This window comes from Lissotriton helveticus, chromosome 3_1 (genome assembly GCF_964261635.1).
Source record: "Lissotriton helveticus chromosome 3_1, aLisHel1.1, whole genome shotgun sequence".
In the NCBI taxonomy this organism is placed as follows: domain Eukaryota; kingdom Metazoa; phylum Chordata; class Amphibia; order Caudata; family Salamandridae; genus Lissotriton; species Lissotriton helveticus.
Genome location: NC_136061.1, coordinates 227,518,456 through 227,536,632, shown reverse-complemented (window position 1 = coordinate 227,536,632; position 18,177 = coordinate 227,518,456). Strand labels below are relative to the sequence as shown.

The 18,177-nt window shown below is 44.2% G+C and overlaps 1 protein-coding gene across 2 annotated transcripts in view; it reads right to left on the bottom strand.

The window, feature by feature from the left end:
* ANKFY1 (ankyrin repeat and FYVE domain containing 1) overlaps positions 1 to 726 on the bottom strand; it is a 677,352-nt gene extending 676,626 nt beyond the window's left edge. Inside the window, exon 1 of one of the 2 annotated variants that reach the window (XM_078679681.1) lies at positions 375 to 726. In XM_078679681.1, coding sequence (XP_078535807.1) covers positions 375 to 384 — 10 coding nt within the window. In that variant the 5' untranslated portion in view covers positions 385 to 726. Of the gene's footprint in view, positions 1 to 329 lie in introns of both variants that reach the window. The other variant, XM_078679682.1, reaches the window with a different exon arrangement.
* Positions 727 to 18,177: the final 17,451 nt, after the last annotated feature.

Here is an 18,177-nt window from a genome sequence, read left to right as displayed (position 1 = left end):
TTGAAGAGTAAAGCCATACTATAATCTACTGAGACTTCAGGGTTTGTAACTGGCAAGTCCAGGTTTTGCTGAAGGCAAAGTAGTAGTTGTATTTTGCTGGGCGAAAGGATGGAAGCACAAGTGTAAAAGTTGGGAAATGGACATTTTGATCACAAATTTCAGCGGCACTATCTATGATATGACAGCTGAGCCGGCTCCAGCCTCAGCAGGGCGTGGACCAGAACACTTAAGATGGTGGGCTTTTAACCCAGCCGCTCACCCGGGACCGGTACGCGGGTGACCCCAGGAGGCTGGGAGCATGTACAGAACCACAGGCGCCCTCCCACCACCCGTTGAAACCCGACCCTGGCGCCCACTGAACAAGCAAGCAATACCTTCCGCCATGATGGGTCCGGGCTGTTCTCGCGAGAGCTGTGCGGGCAGCCTACAGCGCGCAGCGACAGGAAGAGTGGTTCTCGCGAGATGCGTGGACGGGTTGCTGTGTATACTCGCATCCGGACAGGGTCAGGGCTGCTGCAGGTGGCACGAGTGCAATATCAGCTCCACGACGCAAGCTAGTGAGCGCTCTTCGATTCAGGATTAAATATTTTGAAAACTAGAACATGAAATGTGACAGACTCACAAATGTGTGTATAGCACCACCCGGCGGCCGAGCAGAAATTAGCATTTCTTTTCCTACCTTATTAAGTACTGCAGTCTCTCATGCAGCCAATATGTTATTCGCAGGCTGACCTTTGCATGTTGTTTGGTGAGCATCTTTTTCGCATTCAACATATTATCTCGAACAGCTTATATTAATTAATACAACTGCAGTTAACTGGACTTTGAATCGGGCAAGCCGGCGCACTATTGTAACTGTAAAAGGCCGAGTTACTAGAAAAGTTATGGAAAAACCCAAAACATCACAAATTCCCTAGGCTCAGCGTCTTTAAAACTAAATAAATCGAACTAATAAAAAGTTATTTCCTTAAACCAACCACCTCTTCTAAAATCTTGTGTCCACCTCCATATACCCTCCTACCCCTAACCCTTCACACACTACAACCCAGAGCATACGTCCTAAACAAGCATTGGCATAGCCAATAGGTCTCGCCTTTGGGATCTTATAAGTGTTTAGTTATCCAGCACAATATCCTTGGTGCAACAACATCAACTGTTGCATGGCTAAACACTTATAAGGTCCCAAAAGGCGAGACCTATTGGCTATGCCAATGCTTGTTTTTTTTGCGTGCCCGGGACAATTTTTAATCCCAATCCAACCCTGCCCTGCAGACTCCCCACCCCCAAGAGAGCCCCTCGTTTCCTTCTTCCTGCGCAAATTGAAAGCGACTTGGCCTGTCATGCGCCTCCCGCCTCTGCGGGGTAATCATGCATGAACGCACGGGGAAAGTTGCGAGGCTGGGAGCAGTCTGTGCGCATTAAAAGCGCCCTCTCCGCCTGCGAGGTCATTCATAACTTGGCGATGCAGCTGATTCAGGTGCATCGGTGAACAATATTGAATACTCCAATAACACATGATGCGGTGCTATCACCCAATTTTACTTCACAAGCAAAGCATGCATATTAAGGAACCACGACTCTCGTGGCAACGGGTAAATAAATGAGTGCACATATAAGAGCTTAGTATCAGGACATGCAGACTGGGTTCTTCAAATATCAAGCACTGGATCTTTACAATCGATCCACTCGCACAAGTGGCACCTCACTGGCTGGAGGATGGCCAAATAGCATTTGGACACAAACAACCCTCAAAGTAACCATAATGATAACAGATTGTGGGACATCCGTACTAAAAACACACAATGGTTCCTAGTGAGGATCCTAATATACATCTACCTTGCCTTTCCTAGAGACAATGGCACAACTCTATTACCACTATTAACGCTGTACCAAAGTCATTTTCCATGCACTCATAGGCCCCTGCAATCTGTAAACATTTCCGATTCACCACAGCTCTCTCAGCCTATCCAGAAAAGGGAGCGCAAAATGCTTCAATTGACACAAACTACCAAGAACCCACCAAATCTCTCAGGATAAACAAAAAAAAGCAAATATCTAAAATATGTGATATGAAACCGGCTCGACTAAATGTATTACATAGAAACTATATGCGCATCTATAGAAAAATGAACACATCGATCGTAAACAGTTCTATTCCATCATTCTCCTGTTTTGCTGCGACCACAAAGCAGATAAGATATCTCAAATGTTTGGCCAAGATTGAGAAACAGTGTTAGCCAAGGAAACATGTCTTAGATCGAGCAAGAGACAATTTCCTTGCTCAATTTTTCGCCACCATACATTGGAGTCTTCTGCTTTAAAGAACAGCTCAGACAAGAGACCGCATTCTTGTACTCTACACTAAGCAAACGTTTCCATGCAGTGCCAAATGGCATATAGCTTGTCTAAAAGGGGCACCTTGTGAACCTGGATCTTTGAGCACCAGCGATTGCCGAAGTGCACACTGAGCCATCCCCTAAGACCGGCTTAGTTCACCTAGTACTCCTGTCTCTGCACATCCAGCAGGACTACTAGCTATCATGCAGGCAGTCCATGAGCAAAGCCAGGTCCGTACTCAAGTACGAATATCGATAGCTAAATTCAGGAAAGAGCTTCAGACCTCCGATTAGGAAAGCGTCCACAGAGCATGAAGAGAATGAACTTCACATACCTTTAATATTTGTGTTTTATATAGTGTGGACCAGGCATCAGAGTGCTGAGCATGCGTTTGGTACAGCTATAATTTAGAAGCATCAATAAATTGAGCATGACATAGGGAACCTTGAAATATTAGTCATGCCCATACACTGTGAGAAGTTTGTTGCCAATTGGGTTGTTAAAGGTCTAAGCAAAACACATCAAAAGTATAATGCTGGTAGATCAAGAACATTCTGGTTTAATGGATATCGAGGAAGGTGTTCTGTAACAGAGTTAGTCTGTTTAATTAACAGCATCATAGGTTTCCTAGGAAGGTTCTTGAGTTCTTTGTTTAAAATACTCAAAGTCGAAATTACGCTCAGAGCAAGTTCAGAGTATAGTAGTAGGGCCAGAGAAAGCGTGTTTACGGGTCACTTGTTTCAGGCTTTTTGGGCTTTCCAGGAATAGTCCATTATTCTGAAAGAGTATGTGCTTCCACAGATCGGGATATGTGCCAAGTATGTGGGAGTGTTTAAATGAACAACCTTATACGTTAAACCAGCAAGTCTAACTTGACATCCTAACTTTCAGATTAGCGACCAGAAGTCATTTTACACCACAGTGGTATGACCATTTCCAGCCTCAAAGCGGTGGCGGCATGCAGCACTGCTTTGATCTGGGAGTTCAGTGAGGAGCAGGTTTCTGTAATCAAGTCTGGTGAGAATCAATGCCTGAACCACTAGTTTTAGAGTATTCCTGGCGAAGGAACAGTTTCAATGCTCTTATCTTACTGGGCCTTCTCACTATGTTCTTGATGGGACTGTCAACGAGTAGATTACTATATAGAGTGAAACTCAAAAATGTTTTACTCCACCAAATAAGATCCCTAGAGGAGCGGGATGCTTAAGCCAGTTTTGTGCTGGGAAGTGGTCATCCGATGGTAAAAGGTGTAAGAATTTATCATTGCCAGGGTTGATACCGAGTTTGAATTGGTTTGGGCAATTTGCAACAAAGGCTGCAACTGCACAAGAGTTTATTTTGAGATAAAGTACAACGTCAAACGTATACTGGTGTTTGCCAGTATCTAGATTGCTCAGGAGGTCTTCCAAAGGTACGTATATAGGTTGAACAGCAGGGGAAGGCGAGAACAGATCCTAGTGGTACACCACTTGGAGTGGGATATGAATGTGTAAGGTGGAAAATATGGCATTTGCTGCTATATAGTGGCATTCATTCAGTCAACCTGCACAAAAGTTCATCGCAGCCTGTTGTATTAGAACTCTGCAATATGTAGTGCCTTCAAAGTATTAACAATTCAATAAATCCACACAGCAGCTGCTACATTAAGATGTCCTGACATTAGTTTCATTTAGAATCTCATGCACGAATATACAACTTTGATCCAAGTCAAAATTGACTTCAGCGTCCTTTTAGGCTTAGGAAGAACAGTTGTCACCTACACTACAGTGACTTTCATTGGAGAATTCTCTGAACAACCCTCTCAAAGGAGGCCCAGCGATGCTACTCTCCAGATACACAAAACTGAAATTTAGAACAATTTTATGCTTAAAATTTGACCACACAGGTGCTTTGCTTGAAAAACCAGACGTCTTTTCAATCGGCTAAACACTCTTAACTCTATTTGGGAAAAAGTTGGCGCAAAATCAAAGGCGCGGAGCAAGGATCTCTAAACACCCGCATCTGGAACGAACTGTCAACACGATCAAACTCACCCGCCAAGAATTATCTACGAGAATCATTGGAATACCTGGAATTAACAAACCTCTGGGAGTCATCGATTGACAACAACAGTTTCAAAAAGGTGGTAACAAAAGTAACTAAACTGATATCATCCATTGAAGATAAAGAAACCTTGGCTAAGAGGGCACATGGATGGACTCTGCTGAAAGATTACAAAGCTCCCAAACCGCAGGAATACCTGAAAACGGGTCTCACGCGGAAGACAAAAGATACATTTCTAAATCTGCGCTTTGGCATCCTACCAATTCTACCTCACTTGGCACCTTGGAAAAGGGGATCAGAAGATCACCTTTGCCGTCTTTGTAGATTAGGGAAAGAGGATTTAATACACATAATTTGCATCTGCCCGAACCTGATGGACATAAGGCGCGCCCTACTTTGAACATTATGGAACCAAAAAGGCATAACAAGCTGCAGGCAAGCTGTGATGATATGCTTTAAACCTGAAGAGGTCCAGCTAAACTGCAGACTGACAAAGTTCTTTGACATTGTGGCCATAAGACTGAAGAGGCAGCCACATCGCACAGTGAAAACCAGCATGTAACAGCTTGCTAATCAAATAAAGGAACAATCTGCTATGGATCCGGTCAAGCCAAAATCATGTACCAGCACACTGACCCACACTTTTTAAACTTGGAGAAGGACCACACAGACAATGCAACCGAGAATGATGACTTTACAGGGTTTTTAAACACCTTTCTTCCTTTTAATAATATATGTGCAAAACAAGCTTTAAATGATTCTTGTGAGTTTTAATTAACTGTACAATAAAGTAATTTTATTCTATTTGGGAGTGCATCTCACGGCTAAGCTGGGTGAGCTGTACAAAGCGAATTATCCTCCTCTGCTGACTCAACTCCAGCAGGACCTTAAACGATGGTCGCCCTCTACATTTCGTGGCTGGGGAGAATTAATGCAATCAAAATGACGGTTTTACCAACATTTTAATATTTATTCCAAGCGCTACCTATCGAGTTGGAGAGTACTTTGTTGCCGAGCCTTCGCACCCTGATCACTAACTTTATCTGGCAAGGAGGGAGGGCGCGCCTGCCCTATCATGTGCTCAGATGCCCTCAAGAGAAGGGCGGATTGGCCCTGCCTGACTTTAGTTTATATTATCAGGCTGCTCAGTTACGGGTGACAGCTGAGTGGTCTGCAAGGGAATCAGAAAAGCACTGGCTCCATATGGACTGCGCCGTTGTGGGGCGATATATATGGGATGTACTTTGGAAGCCTAGGAGAGATCGTCCTCCCAGTGCATATCTTAGAATCCCCACCCGCACAACTCTGAACATTTGGGATAAGGTTACACACAGGGAGGGTTGGACTTCATTCCCATCCCCTTACATGCCCATCCATTTTAACCCGGTATTCCTCCCGGCGCTACATGAGGGGCCCTTTGACTGTTGGAGGGAGGGGGACTGCCACAAAATATCTGATACGTTTCGTAATGGGAAGGTCTTGACGTTTGATGAGTGTAAAAAGGAATTCGCGATCCCCCAGAGTGAACACTACCACTATCTACAGGTTAAACATTGGGTCATGACACCTCACATTAGAGAGGCGGCTACTAGGGATCTTATGGAAATGGAGAAGTTTGTGGTTCATAGGGCGGGCTCCATGAAAGGGACTATCTCAGCTCTCTATGGCATGCTGCTCCATACTATACGTTCTCCACGGGCACGCTACATGACCTTTTGGGAGCAAGTTTGAAACATATACATCAGCACCCCTTATCACTACTCCTCAAAAGCAAAACATATCACACACACCAGCACAACAAGATATTCAAAGCGCAACACCTCATAATACTTACCATCACAAAATACAAACATATACCCACCTTTCAAACCACACAAAGGAACAAACTCCAATGTCAAGCTCTCACTCTTCCACCCCACCTAACACAGATACAGCAATTCAGCACCTCTCTTCTAACCGCCTCTCATCCATTTGACAATTTAGAACATTACTACATGACCCACATGCTGCACCACCTCCCCTGACTCATACACCATCCGCCTTAAACACACACACAAAATATAAGCAACATGCCACACCTCACAACTTTGCTTCCCCATTTCTGCTTCACAACAATGTTACACCACAAAAGCAACACAGCACTCCAACTCACTCTCAAACACCATCTCCAACACATACACATGCAAACCCATCAAAATGCCTTCTTAGCATGCTGGATGAGGAACACAATACAGAACAGCTACACAATTGCTTTCCTAATACAGCTAATACCCACACTAAAAACACACCTGCTACTAACCCACACAATACTGATCACTCTTCTACCAAATAAAGTCCCACTATCACCAAAGGCCACTCACTAAACTGTCTACTAATAAATGCTCGATCCCTCTCTAAAAACCTTCTCACCGATGCAAAACTAGACATACTGTTCATTACTGAATCATGGTTGGGAAAAGATATGGCTCCAGTCCTGCATGAAGCCATTCCTCTAGGCTATCAAATAATCACGCAAAATCGTATAGCCAAAAAAGGAGGTGGTCTAGCTGTTGTATTCAGGCAAACAATACATATCACTAAAATTGACAACATCTCCATAAAGAATTGTGAGGCTCTTCTAACAAGATGCAATCCTACACCGTCTTCCTCCTGTAACTTCCTGCTCCTTTACAGACCTCCACCTAGCAAGGCAACATTCCCAGACGCACTTCTAGACACAGTTTCAAACCTGATAACAATACACTCCAACCTATGCGTTCTGGGTGACCTTAACATTTGGTTTGATAAACCCAATGTGACCCATCCAAAAACTATAATCACCGGCCTAGACGCATTGAACCTGCATCAGATTGTCCACAATTCGACACACACCGCTGGACATATCCTAGATGTCATTTTTGCTAATACTGAACTAGTTACCTTTCAAACTATAACTCCGTGAGACCACCACTTGTTTGCCTTCCAACATAAAACAATGCTAAGCGACTCACCAAAACTACCTTACATCCATCCACCTATCGGCTGTGGAACAAACTCAATTTGGAACACTTGGAAACACAACTAACATCCAGTACAAATCTGGAAAGCATAAATTCTGTTCAAAATCTATATGAGTGGCTACAGGAAGCCTTGACATCCTGATACACACAACATAACAAAAGAAAAAATGCGCCTTGGAGAAACATAGAAATAAAAGACATAAAACAATAAATTAGAAACCTGCAACGTACCTGGCTCAAAACAAACGCCAAACAAGGCAAACTTCACCTACAGAAAATTAACAGATTATACAAGTCTGCCATCAAAAAAGCTAAGAAAAGGTACTATTCAGACAGAATTCAAATAGCTAAATGTGCAAATAAAGATTTCTATAAAATACTCAATGAATTTCACAAACCAAATTGCCTAGAAGGAACTCATCCTGTTACTCAAGATTTCACAGACAAACTGGAAATTCATTACATGGACAAAGCAGACACATTGGAATCGTACTTAAAACTGCCGGCAGCCCTGCTGACCCCTGCCCGCCACAAACTTTCAAGACAATTTTTTTAACAACCTCTGCTGCCACTCCAGTAAGAAGAATCATCAACGATTCCTTAACTACTGGAATATTTCCAGAAGAACTCAAAAAGTCATACATACGCCCTTTACTGAAGAAAACAAACTTGGACTCGCTGAACCCTGACAACGACAGACCCATTACAAATGGACCGTTCCTGGGCAAACTGATAGAAAGAGCAGCGTTGCCCAGATGTCACAATTCATTGAAGAGAATGACATACTTTCAGGCTCCCAAACAGGATTCCGTCCGGGAAGAGGCACTGAATCTGCCCTCCTTGCCATCTATGATGACCTAAAGAATACAGTTGACCGCAATGGGGTTGCTGCACTACTCCTCTTGGACCTCTCAGCTGCCTTTGACACTGTTGACCATGACACTCTGAAACAAAGACTCTATGAAGCCGGCATAGAGGGAACTGCTTTAGACTGGATAGCATCCTACCTTTGAAACAGAACTAATATCATCCATACCCCACCTTTCTCGTGCAAACCATACTCCACAAAAGCAGGGGTCCCTCAAGGTTCTATCATCTCGCCCATGCTTTTCAACATATACATGAAGTCATTACCAGTACTGATCAATACATTTCACCTCACGTGCTATAACTATGCAGATGACACGCAAATACTCCTTCAACTGGAATGTCCCAAAGACATTGGAAAATCACCAATTTTCAGCTGTCTCAGAGCCGTGGATCAGTGGATGACCTGGAGCCATCTCAAACTGAATGCTTCAAAAACTGAAATACTCACGTGTGGCGATTGGAAACATTACAACCGCTTGCTGCATGGCCTGACGATCTGGGATCACTGCCTAAAGTATCGAAGGAAGTAAGAAACCTCGGAATGACCATGGACTCCAAGCTGTCGAAGAATGCCCAAGTGGATAAATTAGCAAGATTAAGCTTTGCTACTATAAAAACGCTGCAACAAATTTTCCCTCATTTGGGATTTCCACACAAGGTCCAAGCTACCATCTCCCTTGGTCTGTTCAAACTCGATTACGCCAATAGCCTTTACCACGGATCACCTTTAACGACCATGAAAAGACTACAACGGATTCAGAACTTGGCTGCCAGACAACTCTTGCATATCAAACCGCGAGATCACTTCTCCCCTGCCTTGAAAGCCCTGCATTGGTTACCGGTTGCCAGAAGATCCACGTTCAAGCTGCTTTGTATCACCCACAAAGCAATACATGGAATGGGACCGCTCTTCATCAGGAATAAAATCACCAAACACATTCAATAAAGGAACCTCCGCTCTAAAGGAGCATCTCGCCTCAAAATCCCACCATACAAGAAAAAAACACGGGTGGCACATCTTTCTCTGTTCAAGCAGCCAAACTATGGAACACTTTACCCCCAACATAAGGTCCACTGACAACCACCTTATCTTCAGAAAACTACTCAAGATTTGGCTCTTCTCCACATAAGCACCATACGCAAACAGAAATTTACAGCATATCCCTCTGTATACAAACATTTTTTTTCCCACTATAGATATGTACCTATCTTTGTGTATTACGTTGTATAAACATGTAAAATAATTATGTTGTTGAGAGAAAAAATATATATAAATAAATAAATAAAAATCATATTTGGTATACATGTACATACTTCCATTGTGCATCTATGTACCTTCCATGTACTTGGATCTGTGTGTCTGTTACTTTTCTCCTGAAAAAGCATATCCAATGCACTACCCTATTTCTCATCCTGTGCCTCTATCAATATCTGTAATCTACATTTATGTATCTATATACTTTCAATGTAATTATGGATCTACATATTTATCACTTTCTTCTAATTTAGCATTTCCAATGCACTACCCTATTTCTCAGCCTATACTGCTATCAATATATCCTCTACATCCACTCTCTCATTTATCCCAAACCCCATACCACTACTATGATCGCCAAAATAACCCTTTCTAGACTCTCTCCTACTCTACCCCTCCTTGTATCATCTGAAACCTCTTTTTCTATACCGATCCCCTAAAACAAACCTTTCTAAACTCTTTCCTCTGAGCCCTCCCCTCCCAAACTCCTTTTTACTCATCCAAAGCCTCATCCTATTGCTGAGACCTAAAAAAAATATATATTTCACTCTTTTATCCCTCCACTATCCTTTTCATTCGAAATTAACAGACTAACATGTTCACTTCTCAAATTCCATATTAAACTATTCTAATATACTACCCAAATAACGGAATAATATATCCACTACTCAAATGACTTCATATTTCTTTTACTATACTCATTTTCAACAGTAATCCTTTATGGGTTCCGGAGTGGCGTGCTACTCGCCAGAAAAGCGATTCAACACCCATCAGGGGTAACAAGTGCTATATGAATGCAAATCTTTCTTCCCTTTTATCCCTCCGCTATCCTTCTCACTCCAAGTAACTGACTGATATCCACCACAGAAATTACTTCATATTTCACCATATTAATTCACCTCTAATCCTTTGTAGGCTTCCTGAATAGCCTGCGTCAAAAGTACTATATAAATACAAACCTTTGCCCTCCTGTATCCTTCTGCTATCATTCCAAATCCAAATAACTGACTAACCTATACACCACTTAAAATGTACTTGCATGTTTCACTATAATAATTCAACACTTATCCTCTATGGGTCCTGGAGCAGCGTACTACTCGCCGAAAAAGTGCTTTGACGCCTCGTCAGGAGTAGTAAGCGCTATATAAATGCAATTACAATACAATACAATACAATACAATATATGGAGGGACATTGCCAAACACACAAGTCCATGGCTCTTCGAGAAGCTCACTATAAAACATTACATGATTGGTACCTATACCCCACTAAGCTTCGACAAATCTTCCCAGACACCTCGGATCTTTGCTGGCAGGGTTGTGGGCTTCAGGGGGACTTCAGGCATATATGGTGGGATTGCCCTAAGATTCGGGCATTCTGGGTCGAGATTTTATCTCATATCAAAGACATATTGGGTTATCCAATTCCGGCATCCATAGACTTTGCTATCCTTGGAGTTAGAGACCCCATCTTAGCTCGGCCATCTAAAACCGACAAGGCGATTATGTGGACGTGTTTGGGGGCAGCCAAGCTTACTATTGCAGCTGCATGGAAGAAGGCGGATACTCCGGCGACATCGCTATGGCATGCCCGACTGTGGAGGATACTTTCCATGGAACGTCTTGCGGACATTTTTGGCACAATTACCAAGACTTTGAGCTCAGCTGGGGTCCTCTGGTAGCCTTTCTGTCTCAGGGTCTGCCTTCTGTGGTTTGCCCTCCGACAGTGAGGGCCATGCACCTCTTCCAAATATAGGTTCCCCTTTCGACACTTTGACATTCTGAGGCCTCTATGGTATACTTTGGGACTGCCTTAACCTCCCCACTAGTCAATATGCCAAGTCAAAGCTTGCCTCATATGTATTATTTTCTTACTTTTCCATTATAATCTAGTCACCACCGGGAGGGTTTTGTTTCTTAGGGGGGGGGGGGTGGTTAGAGGTCGGGTATTTGGTTTGCGGCACCTCCTTGTGATATATTTCCTTTAAATTAGCATCACTCATTTTAAAAGGGGTTGTAACAGGCCTCTGGATCATATAAAGCTGAACCATCATAGCTGACTGTATTGCAACCCCGGAACCTGCGCACCCTCGGGTGACTTTGAAGTCATTACCCTTTTTGTTATGCTCTGTTTGATGCTCAATAAAAATAAATTTTGACCCAAAAAAATATGACCACACTATTCACGTCTTTAAGCTGCGTTAATCGAGGTTCTTCTCCCCTGTAAATTACTCAAATTTAAAGATGTCAGAATTTATGCCAGCAACGTGCTATAGATGTCTGCAGTAGATGCTTTAACTCACTGTGCTTTTTTTACATTCCATATTGTCCAACTGCATTTTTTCTCTTAAAAGTGTTACATAAAAATAAATAAAAGCCTATTACTCAAAAAGTGTAATATATTGCCTTCCCACTTTTTCGGGAAATAACTGCAGAAAGACTCCTGTGTCATTAGATCCCAGTTTTATTGACCAAAACAAACGGGAACAGGCGCGAGCGTGTGGCGGCAAAAGTGAAAGCAGCTGCAGCGTCCCGCAATTGGTGCGCACGCTCGTGTGAAATCTGACACAACAGATGGCACACTGGGGGCTGCGCCGCTGCTCGTAACCGTAAGCTGTCCGCCTTTTCACACACACAAGGGTGTGAAAAGTCCAGAGCCATTCCAAAAGGTTGTTTTCCTAGAACAGCGCATGCGCGCTGTGCTAGGCACGACCTAAAAAAGAAGTGGGGGGACAAACCAGCTTAGGCAGTATGCAAGTGAAATCATGAGGCATGTCATCACAGCGCATGATGTCACAACACGCGACATTGCACGTGGCATAACAGGAAGTGACCTCACTGGATGTGACATGACAAGAAGTGACATCAGATATTAAGACCTCATACATGTTTATCAGGTATATAATGAGTACGTTTCCACACATTATGAGATTTAACAAGTGAGATTTGGGGTTGTGCCAAAAAAAATGGTGCAACCCCGATGCAAAATGTGGTCCTCAACTAATATATATATATTTTTTAACTATATCACAGAGAAATTGTCAACAAGGAGAAACGCGGCAATAGATCTGTTCTGCTTAATTGGTCGCAAAGTCTGCATTTTAAAATATGTTATGGGTTAAACCATCTGCTGTTTCAGTGCTCAGTAAATCTCAGGGAATAGTAATAATGGTGAGATAACTGTGGAGGTGAACGCTTTTGTTGGAGAAATCTGTGTTTTGTGAAGTCCCAGATTTGAATCAAGGTAGCATAGCGGATTAATGCATCTCCTGCAAAGCACATCATGTAACATGCAGATGACCAAATTTGATTTTATGTAGATAGTAAAGTAGATTACTGCTTTTAACATAGAGCTCCTTTTGTTACCTGCAGTTAATACATTGTAATCCTTGTAATATACACAGTGAGTGAGGTATTAAGTACATGCAACTTCTACACCTTGTAACCTTGTCTCATGTAACTCACCTTGTACATTGATTAACACATATACATTTATTGTCCATGTATAATGTGTATAGAGCTCTGACACCCTGCATTGGGTTGCGTAGAGCTATAAAAGAAATAAAATAGTGCTTTGTAAATTCTTATTTGTGTAAAATCTAGGACAGACCAACACATCTGACATCCTTACAATGCCTGCATCTCATATGTAAGGGACTGAACAAAGACAAAAACATGCCTCTCAAGTCCCTGCAAAGAAATAACTAGCTGTTTGCCTTTGTTTTCCCTCTGTGGCATTTACATTTAGGTGTGAGGTTCCAGGCCGCCTCCTGTCAGGATGTTCAAACAAAAAGAGGTCTGATGACCCCTAACTTCGGCCCAGCTGGAGGTGAAAAAACGCTGCCTTGCTGCATGCATGTTGTTGCTGTGAATAGAAAGCAGACAACATACAGGCGCTGCTGAACATGTCCTGGTGTCTGAAAATTACACCTGGACAAGTTCAGTATATTTTTGTGGGGCCCAACTTCTTAGCAGGGGGGGACAGTGTCCACCCTGTGAAAATAGTGGGTGGACGCTGTGTACCTGCGTGTACCCCGACTTGTGCCCTGCTACAACCTGTCTAGTACACATGCAACCTTGACATCCCCCCTCTCTCCTGTCACCATACCTCAATCCATTCCCTAGAACCCTGACCATAATCCACCCTTACTAGGCTGTGCTCCCCCAACCTGTCAGTAGGGTGGACAGATTTTGAGAAGGGAAGCCGGGACAGGCCAGACATACAAGTAGGACTAAAACCTTTAGCCTTACTCTTATGTCTGGCCTGTCCCAATTTTCCGTAGCCTTGTAAATGTGTATATATATCAAACATCCACTTCCATGCCTCAATGTATATATATATATATATATATATATATATATATATATTTCCACAAACGATCCTGTCGCAGAGGGAACAGCTTGGCAAGTTGGTGCTTGGTTCGGGACCAGGACCGGGTCCCGTGAATAATTGTTCACGAAAGGAAGACCAGCACTCCGCACTTTGGAATTAAGGTTTTATTCAGACACTGTTAGAGCCTACGCGTTTCGAACCAGATGGTTCCTTCTCACGGCAGTGTTAACAGTTGTCCTACTTCACTTGCAACTATATAGCTTAAAATGCTTATCCAGGTGCATTGTGGGACATGCAGTTTAGCATTATTTTCGCATTGTTATTTACAATTTTGTGTTTCTATGCATGTTTACATTTAGTTTTGATTATAGGCTATATATATATGCAAAAAAAGAAGCAGAGAACTCTGAGTAGTTCTCAAGTTTAGTTGGAAAGCAGCTCCAGTGTAGAGCACTTTCAACACCAGCGACACTCTATATATATATATATATATATATATATATATATATATATATATATATATATATATATATATATATATATGAGGCAACTTGCAGATGAGAAATTCTACATGAAGTGCACCACTGCAATATATCAACAAAGTATCACACAATACGAGACACTAATCCAGAAGTGGTACAGTCTTCAGATGCTGGGTAAAGATGAACATCTCTTTTTAAGGAACAACAACCCAATGATACCCACCTTCTACCACCTCCCCAAGTTACACAAAAATATGGACTGTCCTCCCGGCCGCCCCATTATCTCGTCCATTGGCAGTTTGACGGAGAATATGTCCCGCTTTGTGGACAACATTTTGTTTCCCTTGGTGGTAAAACTAGACTCCTACATACAGGACACTAAGGACTTTTTAACCAAGATTCAGGAGTTAGGATGGAGCCCACAATATCTGCTGTTGGTGCTGGATATTACCAGCCTTTACACAAGTATAGAACATGGGCACGGCCTGGAGGCAGTCAAATACTTTTTAGATCAGCGCCAGATGAGATTTGCCAAACACAATGAAATGATTCTTGAATTCACAGAATTTTGTCTAACTCACAACATTTTTCTTTGTGAGGACCAATTGTACATCCAAAGGTCCGGTACGGCGATGGCCACCTGCTTCGCTCCCAGCTACGCAAACTTGTTTGTGGGCTGGTGGGAGGAGCAGGTGCCCAGGAGCTGTGTGGTTGGACAAGACCGAGGGGAGGTAGTATGCTGGCATCGTTACATCGACGATTTATTTATCGTCTGGAACGGTGGGACAAACACAGCAGAAGAATTCATCAGGGTACTTAATAACAATGACCTAAACTTGCATTTCTCAGGTTCAATAAGTCCGGTGGCAGCGGAGTACTTGGACCTGAGGGTGTTTGTCGAGGGGTACCATCTGCATACTACCCTCTATAGGAAAGAAACTGCTGGCAATTCAACACTCTTTGCCAGCAGTAGCCACCCTCCCCAGCTCATAAGGAGCATTCCTTACGGAGAACTTCTCAGGCTCCAAAGGAATTGCTCAAGGGATTCAGATTTCGAGGCGGCTGCCTCAGAATGTTTGGCGCGCTTTTCTATTAGGGGTTATGGTGAAGAACTTCTAAATACAACATTGAAGAAGGATAGAAAAACACATAGGGCAACATTATTGACTACTGATAATCAAAGAGGTGGTCGTGAGAAAAAAGCAGGTGCCAACAAAGGGAAGTTTGCCTACTCAGAGTGCGCAGGCATGATTTAGATGCCGGCACCTTCGTTTTTTAAAAACTGTCACTTTTACTTCTGTTGCACCAATTTTAAATTTTGACTGTACTCACTGCATTTTGTGCACTTTACTGCCCCTCCTGCGGCCTCCCTCGCCCCGTTCCACCGCAGCTGACAGTGCTGATTGAGTGGAGGGCGAGGCGCCATCTTGGGCTGTGTTGTTTGGGAAGCCTGGCCGGAGTTAGCGGTCCAGCGCTTTCGGGGAGGCAGGCTACAAAACGCAATGTGCTTCCGGGAGCGCAGCGGACGGGCGCAGCGGGCGCGACGAAGGCGCGCCGGAGTCGCGCCAGAGTTAAGCCCGTCTGCGCCCGTCCGCGGCCAGCCGGGGCTAGGGGCACGGGACGCTGTCGGTTATACCACCTATACCCCGTCTCAGCTTTGCCTCTTATGGTCCCCCGGCTGTTTAAATTTTTCCACGACCACTACCCTACAACATCTTGGCTTATATTGTTCCCCCCCATCCCACCCCCCTAGTTTTGCTTCCTTTTTTGTTTCATCTGCCTCCATACCCGTTCCTGCTCCCTCGTCACTCCTTGCCCCTCCTACTCAACAACCTTTCACCTCGGCTACCCTTCTCAACACCAGGTCCGCTGTAAATCATCAATATGAGCTATTTGATTATCTTGATACCAACGAACCAGACCTCCTGTTTTTAACGGAGACCTGGTTCAAGACCGACTCCCTCCCCAATGTGCTTGCCGCCTTGCCATCTACCTATTCCGCCATTCGTGCGGATCGCTCTGACGGCAAACGGGGAGGTGGAGTGGCGCTAATAGCCCGCACGGACATCACTTTTCATATCCTCCCCTCCCCCCCCATCGCTGACGTTGACCTTCTTGTAGCTCGTTCAACCTCCCAGCAAGCCCCTTTTACTTTTGTCCTCATATACCGCCCCCCCCAGCTCACTCCCTCGTTCCTTCCTGAGATTCAGACTCTGCTGGCCACTCTGGTAGTAAATTACTCCTCTGTTCTTGTCCTTGGGGATCTTAATTTCTGGCCCTCCGACCCGGCCGAAAGCCCCCAGTCCAAGGAATTCACTAGCCTCATGGAAAATTTGAATTTTGTACAGCTTATCCACAGTCCCACCCACCAACATGGCCACACGTTAGACCAAATTTGGACACTAAACATTCCATCCACTCTGCCCACCATTTTACCCTGCCCTTGGTCAGATCATTTCACTATCACCTTCTCCCTTGGTTTATCACTCCCGATCAAGCCCCCCCTTCCTAAAAATACCTGGGTTCGGAAATGGGGCAAGGTCAGTATGCCCTCCCTCTGCTCGGCCCTGGCCACGACTTGCCCGGCCCTTACTGGCCTGACAGCTGGCCTTCAACTTGCCGCGATTAACAACTGGCTTACGAGGGCTGGAGATGAACTCGCCCCCTTCAGGCGCCTTTCAGTAAAAAGGGCCCACGCAGCCAACCGCTGGTTCACCCCCGATCTGAAAGAGAAAAAACTTGCTGCTAGAAGGGCTGAAAGAGTCTGGCGTAGAACTTACGATCCTGCCTTAAAAACCATCTATTTGGCCACTCTGCATACCTATAAAAAGACCATTCTGGAAGCTAAGGCTGAATATTACACCCACCGGATACTGGTTGCGGAGTCTCAATCGAAAGAAATCTTCTCCACTATTCACGAGCTTGCCTCCTCCACCAGAGTCACGTCCACCACTCCCCCGTCCCAACTCCTCTGTGACTCGCTCAATGAGTTTTTTATAGATAAAGTTAAAAAGATTAAACATAACATTCCCCTCCCCTCCCCCACTTTCATGGATCCTTCTCCCCCCCCCCCCTCTGCTAAACTGTCCAGCTTCCCACTCCTTACCACTGACACCCTTGTTCCCCTGCTTCAACGGGTCAAATCAGGCTCGCCTCAGGATTTTGCCCCCGCTAACATACTCAGGGAAATCTATTCAGTCTGCCCTTCCCCCCCCTTGACCCTCCTTAATGATTCCCTTATCCATGGTCACGTTCCTATTTCACATAAATCGGCGGTTGTCATCCCCATCTTGAAAAAGTTGGACGCCGATCCCCTCTCTGCTTCCAATTACCGTCCTATTTCACTTCTCCCCTACCTTGCTAAAGTACTCGAAACTCACATCACCTCCACGCTGAGTACTCACATTGAGACAAATCACTGCCTTTCCCCCTGTCAAGCTGGTTTCCGCCCCCTGCACTCTACCGAAAAGGTGGTCATTTCAGTCATGGACAAGCTGCGTGACGGAATCGACATCAACCGTCCGCAAGCTCTGATTCTCCTTGACCTATCCGCCGCTTTTGACACGGTGAACCACACCATTCTTCTTAACCGTGTCAGGGCGGCGGGGGTTGAGGGCCTAGCCTTCCGTTGGCTGCAGTCCTTCCTGGCTGAGAGAACACAGAGTGTCCATTTGGCTGATTTTGCAGCAGCCACCCGCAAGGTAGAGTGCGGGGTCCCCCAAGGCTCATCACTTTCCCCTCTTTTGTTTAACCTTTATATTTTCCCTCTCATTTTTATGTTACAGCAACTGGAGGTCACCGTATTTAATTATGCGGATGATCTCCAGTTAATCTTCGATCTATCCCATTCATCTGCATC